The sequence below is a fragment of the Crocuta crocuta genome, unplaced genomic scaffold, assembly GCF_008692635.1.
Source record: "Crocuta crocuta isolate KB4526 unplaced genomic scaffold, BGI_CrCroc_1.0 scaffold299, whole genome shotgun sequence".
NCBI lineage: Eukaryota > Metazoa > Chordata > Mammalia > Carnivora > Hyaenidae > Crocuta > Crocuta crocuta.
This window is the reverse complement of record NW_027532747.1, coordinates 2,642,883-2,649,888: the sequence shown is the minus strand read 5'-3', so window position 1 is coordinate 2,649,888 and position 7,006 is coordinate 2,642,883. Positions and strand designations below refer to the sequence as shown.

Below are 7,006 nucleotides of genomic sequence, written 5' to 3'. Positions count from 1 at the left end.
CAGGGCAAGGAAGACAGATGAGGGGCTCAGAGGCAAGGTCAGGGCCGCAGGCACCACACACTCCTCTTTCCACATCCGTGCTCAGCACCGCGTGTTGGTGGCTTGACATTGGCCATGAGAGAAACATGTCCAGAAACTGCCAAATGCCTGATTTGCAAACCAGGGCTTTTCATTCCTTCCAGAGAACACCAGCCTCGTGCTGTGTGTGTGCACCTGCGCGCACGGGCGATAGGAGTCTGGTACTTAAAGGGGAGGGGACAAGAATTCAAGCAGAGGGAACAGCATTTGCAAAAGCCATGAAGAGGGAGGTGAGCGGATGGGGTGCGTCTCCCAAAGTGGCCAGAGAGCAAAACGTAAGGGGATGGGGGCCCCCCCCCGCGGCCAGGGCAGAGATGAGATTTTAGAAAGGGAAGCCTGTGGCGCAGTTCGGCAGGGGAGGACATAGGTCAAAGAGGGTCCCCGAGGAACCCCTTAGGGATCACCTGTCGTCTGTGCTGTGTACCCCAAATACCCAGCATGCCTCCTTCTGGCCCCATTGAGCTGAGGGTCACAGCACCCCTTCCTGCCCATGCACAGCCGCTTCTCCCCGCCCTTACGCCGCGACACTGTGGGGCACCTGCCTATCACAGCCCCCAGCCCACCGACCAGCCACAGGACCCGCAGCTCCCTCCAGCCAGAGATGACCTTACTGGGCTCCAGGCCTCGCTGCTACTCGGGGCAGGTGGGGAGGGGGCTGTCTTCTTTAGAATCTCAGAGCTGGGGGGCTGAGTGCTCCCCACTCCCCGCAGCCCGCCCGGCAGAGGAGAAGGTCTCTATGGTGACGCAGGCACGGAGAGAAGGGCCCTGGGGCCTGCCTGCAACCCCCCCCGCCCCCGCCACAGGTTCTGGAATACCCCCTTGCCAGGGATAAAGCCCCAGCGAGGGTTTCTTTCCTAAGCAAATAATCCAACGATTGCCAAGAGTCTTACTTCCTTGTTTCCTCCTTTGTTTTCCTTTGATTATTTGAATTTGCGAGTGTGTGTGTTTTGTTTGGTTTCATCATGTGTGTGCCCTGTTTTCATAAGAAAACAGAAATCACAAAGCCATTTGTTTTTCAAGACAAACCCCAAGCCAGCTTCTGAGTCCACGGCAGGGCCTGGCCTCCGGTCCGCTGGGATCCGTCCTCTGGCTCCAAATACAGGGAGTCTCGGCCGGGGCCCCAGGAGACACGGCTCTTAGGGGCTGCGTGGGACCCCATTTTCTTAGGACCCTGTGCCCTGAGGAACATGTCCCCATCTAGGCAGGGGCTGGAGACGGACTGCGGCCCTGCCCCAAGGGCACTACGGCCAGCTCTGGGCAAGGGCTTCCCGGGCTCTGACTCCCTCCCCGATTAGGATCTTTCTCGAGCATCCACTGGCCCCTCCGGAGCTTGGCACGAGCTGCAACGACTAGCTTGCCAAGCGGGACCTCACCCCCTGACCTCCGCAGCCTCCGGCCCGTGTGGTCCCATACAAGTCACCGCCCTTCGCTGAGCCCACCTCTTCTGTGCAAAGAGATACTGGCGGTCACACACCGAAGGGCTCTGGCTGGGCGAGCAGGGATGGAAAGGCCTCTTCCCTGTCCTTGGGGGAGGGCTCGCCTGTCTGCCGGAGGGAACAGCGACCATCGACCATCCATCGTGGCTACCAGTCACTGAGCGCTGGGCGGAGCACTTAACACTACCTCATTTAATCTGCCCAGCAACTCTGTAAGGAGGAAGAACCCCTTTGAACTCCACCACGGCCCAACTCGTTCCTCTGTTCGTTGACCTGCCCATTGCCCACACGGCTGACGAGCGAGGGCGGAGGGTGGACTCCGCAGCCGAGCTCCAGAGCCTGCCACCCGCCCCAGAGAGATAAGAGCCTGCTGGGTCAGAGTCACGGAGGGAAATCCTGGAGGAAGGTCCTCCCCAGCCGAGACCAAAGTCCAGGAGGGCAGCCAGCAGCCAGGGGACCTTCCTGCAGGAAGTGGAAAGGAACAGGAAGGAGCCCTAACAAAATGCCGGGGGCATTTTTCACAGAACTAGAAGAAATAGTTCTAAAACGGCTATGGATTATATACATAATGGAATACTACTTGGCAACGAGAAAGAGTGAAATCCTGCCATTTGCAGCGACGTGGATGGAACTGGGGGCTGTTACGCCGAGTGAAATAAGTCAGGGGGAGGACAGAGAGCATATGTTTTCACTCGTATGTGGAACTTGAGAAACTTAATAGAAGACGATGGGAGAAGGGAAGGAGGAAAAGAGTTTCAAACAGAGAGGGAGGGAGGCAAACCATAAAGGACCTTTAAATACAGAGCACAAACTGAGGGTGGATGGGGGGGCGAGAGGGGGAAATGGGGGATGGGCACGGAGGAGGGCACTTGCTGGGATGAGCACTGGGTGTTGTATGTAAGCGATGAATCACGGGAGTCTACCCCCAAAACCAAGAGCGAACTGTGTACACTGCATGTTAGCCAACTTGACAATATATTATGTTAATAAATAAAAATAAAGCACACAGGAAAAAAAAAAAAGGATCTATGGAAGCACAAAAGACCCTGAATGGCCAGAGCAATCTAGAGAAACAAAAGAACAAAGTTAGAAGTATCACGCTCCTGGGCGGCTCAGTCGGTTGGGCGTCGGACTTTGGCTCAGGTCATGATCTCGCCATTCGGGAGTTTGAGCCCCGCATCAGGCTCTGTGCTGACAGTTCGGAGCCTGGAGCCCGCTTTGGATTCTGTGTCTCCCTTTCTCTCTGCCCCTCCCCTACATGCACTCTGTCTTTCTGTCTCTCTCAAAAATAAATAAAAACATTAAAAAAGTAAAAAAAATATTATCATGTTCCTGGATTTCAAACCATACTGCAAAGCCGCGGTAATCAAAACAGTATAAATTAGCATAAAAATAGACACACAGATCAATGGAACAGAATAGAGAGCTCAGAAATAAACCCACGCGCATATGGTCAATTAATTTATGACAAAGGAGGCAAGTATATGCAATGGGGAAAAGAAGGTCTCTTCAGTGACTGATCCTGGGGACACTGGCCAACACGCAAAACAATGAAACGGGACCACTTTCTTACACGATGCACAAAAATAAACTCAAAATGGATTAAAGACTTGAAGGTAAGCCCAGCTCTCCAAAAACTCCTAGAAAAAAATATAGGCAGTGAGCTCCCCGACATCGATCTGGGCGATGATTTTTTTGGATTTCACACCAGCAGTAAAGGCAACACACACAAAAATAAAACAAACGGGATTGCAGCGTGCTAAAAAGCTTCTGCACAGCGGAGGAAACCATCTACGAAACAAAAAGGCATCTACGGAATGGAAGAAGATATTTACAAATCACATATCCCACAAGGGGTTAATATCCAAAGTATATAAAGAACTGATACAACTCAAGAGCAAACAAAATTTGGTTAAAAACGGGCAGAGCACTTGAATGAATAGACGTTTCTCCAAAGACATCCAGATGGCCAACAGACAGATGAAAAGATGCTCAACGTTACTCCTCATCATGGAAATGCAAATCGAAGCTACAAAGAGAAATCACCTCACTTCTGTCGGAATGGCTAAAGCCAACAACACAAGAAACAAGTTGGTGGGAGGGCGTGAGCAAAGGGGGGCGTCGTGCACTGCTGGTGGGAACACAAACTGCTGTGGCCACCGTGGGAAACAGCATGGAGAGCCCTCAGAATAGTAAAACTAGAACTACCATATGATCCAGTAATTCCACAGCTCAGTGTTTATTTATCCAAAGACAATGAAAACACAAAAAGGTAAATGCACTACGCTGTTCGTTGCAGCATTATTACAATAACCAAGCTACGTAAACAACGCGCAGCTCTTTCTGCCCACAGGTCCTATCCCCGTGCTTTAATAAAACCACCTTTTTGCACTAAAAAAAAATATATATATATATATAAACAACATGTCCGTCAACACATGAATGGATGAAGCAGGTGTGTTATATATACGATCAAATACAACTCAGCCACATAAAAGAACGAAACTTTGGGGCGCCTGGGTGGCTCAGTCAGTTAAGGGTCTGACCTTGGCTCAGGTCATGATCTCATGGTTCGGGAGTTTGAGCCCCGCGTCCCCTGCTTGGATTTCTCTCTCTCCCTCTCTCTCTGCCCCTCCCCCACTCAAGCGCTGTCTCTCTTTCTCTCTCTCTCTCTCTCAAAAATAAACATTAGAAAAGATTCTGTGTCTCCTCCTCTCTCTCCCCCTTCCCAGCTTGTGCACCAGCTCTCGCTTTCTCTCTCGCTCTCTCTCCCCACTCTCGAAAATAATAAACGTTAAAAAAAAAAAAAGAATGGAATTTTGTGACCTGATGGCTACAACAGAGGGGATTAGTGAAATAAGTCAAATACCACGTGATTCCACTTAGACAGGGAATCTAAAAGACAAAACAAAACAGGCCCCAGATTGATAGAGATCAGTGGTTGCCAGATGGGGAGGGGTATGGGGAAATGGGTGAAAGGAATCAAGAAGTACAACTTCCAGTTATAAAGTAAATAAGTGATGGGGATGAAATGTACAGCACAGAAACTGTAGTCAACAAAACTGTAGCAAAAATAGGAAGTAGGTTTACTGAGGTGGTGATCCCAGGCGCATACAAAAGTTGAATCACTGTGTTGCACACCTGAAACTTACTAACATAATATTGTACTTCAATTACACTTCAGCAAAACAAAATAAAAAGTCAAAGAGCAACAAAGGGCAGAGCAGGAAGGAAGGACATCTAGGCAGGGCAGGAACTGTCAAATGCCTGGGATTGAGGAAAATGGCATCTTCCAAGTTCATGGGTTCAAAACTAGGCAGTGCCTGGAGGAAACGGTACAGAGGAATCCACAGCACCCATGCAAACTGGGAACGAGCGAAGCTCCCTGGAGAGTCAGCCCCTGAGCCCTGGTTCTGTCCCTGCGTTGGCCCAGGCCACCTCCTCTCTTCCAAGTCTCCCAGCCTTCCTCGCCACTTTGCCCAGGAAGCTCCCTCTCAGGGCTCCAGGCTGGTGGCTCCTCTCTCTCATGTCCTGGAGTGCTGGCTACCACACTGGGCCCCTTTTAATATCTAAGATCTCCTTTTAACATCGCACCCTCTCCGCCAGACAAGACTGTGCCCATTTTGCAGATTCAGAAAGTGAGTCTCCAGCCCAGAGTGTCTGGACCCCTCCAGGCGGCTCTGTGGGCCAGGATATGTCTCCTAGCCTTCTCCACCTGGGGCCAGGTGCCCAGTGAATCCTGTAAGGGCAAGGTAGGGGACAGGTGGGGAAAGGGAAGGAAACGGAGCCCTGCCTCGGCCCTGCTATAGGAGTGAAGACGCCTGTCCTCTAGGGAGACGCAGGACCAGATGATCACCAAGACCCCTCTGAGCCACCCAAAGCAGCCCACAGGTGTGGGAGAGGATACTGCCACAGGTAAAACCACACTAGTGCTGGGCTATTGTTCACCTCACAGCAGAAAACCACGAAAGCCACAAACCCACCCACCCAAGGGTCTCCAGCCCATGTACCCCCAGCCACAGCAGTGTACAGCTGTCTCTGTGCACTAACCACTCCGTGCACCGGGTGTCTGAAAGCTTTAAATGTAATAAGACAGATATTTCCATAGTCTTGGAGCAGAGCAGGAAGACACCAAGCAGAAAACTCTAAAGAAAAAAAGCCAATCCATTTGAATACATAGAAAGAAAGAAAGAAAGAAAGAGAGAGAGAGAGAGAGAGAGAAAGAAAGGAAAAGAAAAGAAAGCTTCCACAATAGCAAAAAAACAAATTGTTAAAGGGAAAAAAATATTCCCAACATGTGAGCCAAAGAGTTAAAAGCCTCCAATACAAAGAACTCTAACAGTGGACAAGCAAAAGACCATCCCAAGAGAAAAAAAGAAATGAAAATGTCCACTTAAATGTTGGAAACAGTCATCCAAAAACTTGCAAATTAAGCACAATAAAATAGTATGTGTCACCTGGTCGATCTGATTAAAAGCTTTGCCAACCGCAGGTGTAGGCGAAGGCGTGGGGAAACCGTGACCTGGACATTTCTTGGAAGGGAGGGGGGCAAGTCCACGCTGCTGGACTCCGGCCTGGCGCCGTGGAGGCGACTGGGTGGCATCTAGTGAAAACCACCGTGCAGGTGAGAGAGCTTTAACCTGAAAACTGCTTGCAGGTGTGAGCCCTTGAACCTGTAATCCCCAGGAAAGGGGCCCAACATCCCAGGTGTCGCTGGCTTGAAGGGGTCGCTGGCTTGAATGAGGGCGTCTACATTGGTAAAAATGACTTCGCAGGACACTAAATGACAGCGAAGGGCAGCCACCGTTGTTAAGCTATAAAACACAGGATAGAATGGGGCAAACGGGCTTCTTTCGTACAATTTTTTTTTTTTTTTTTAAGTGTGTCTCGCTCCGCATCTGCTTCCCTCCAGGCGCTCACCCTGCCCCAAACTCCCCCAGCTCAGCGGCCTCTACGGACCCAGGACGTGGGCCTTCGCGGGCAGGACGGCGCATGCCGCACACTCAGGGTCCCCGCGCCCCAAGTTCACGCCCAGTCCCCGCTCAGCGAGTGGCTGGCGTCCCACAGCCGGGATGCGGCAGTGGAGACGCGCTCCCCAGGCACCCGGATCCGGGCTCAGGTCCTCGGATCCTGGATCCCAGGACGGAGGCAGACACGCAGGGGAGTTCCGGACCCGGGCAGGGGGGGGCCGTCAGAGCCCCGGGGCAGGGACCCCTCGAGGAGGCGAGATGGCGCTCCCACCCTCCCCAAAGCGGGGGCCGAGGAGACCCGGGCCGGCGCGGGAGCAATCCCGGGGCTCCCCCAGCCCGCGCCTCCTGCCCGCCCCGCGGGGCTGTCCCCACCCGCGGGAGGGACCGAGCTGCGCTCACCGAGCATCTCTTTGCGCCGCTGCGTGTGCGGCTGGTCCGTGTAGACCCACTCGAAATCGGTGCGACCCTCGCAGTTGCCCATGGTGGGTCCGGAGCGCAGCACAGAGCGCGGCTCCGTTCCAC

At 52.4% G+C, this 7,006-nt stretch overlaps 1 protein-coding gene across 1 annotated transcript in view; it reads right to left on the bottom strand.

Annotated features, from left to right (window-relative positions):
* DEGS2 (delta 4-desaturase, sphingolipid 2) overlaps positions 1-6,994 on the bottom strand; it is a 20,409-nt gene extending 13,415 nt beyond the window's left edge. Inside the window, exon 1 of the mRNA XM_077780980.1 lies at positions 6,884-6,994. Within this exon, the coding sequence (XP_077637106.1) occupies positions 6,884-6,965 (82 nt within the window). The 5' untranslated portion in view covers positions 6,966-6,994. The remainder of the gene's footprint in view (positions 1-6,883) is intronic.
* Between the last annotated feature and the right edge of the window lie 12 nt (positions 6,995-7,006).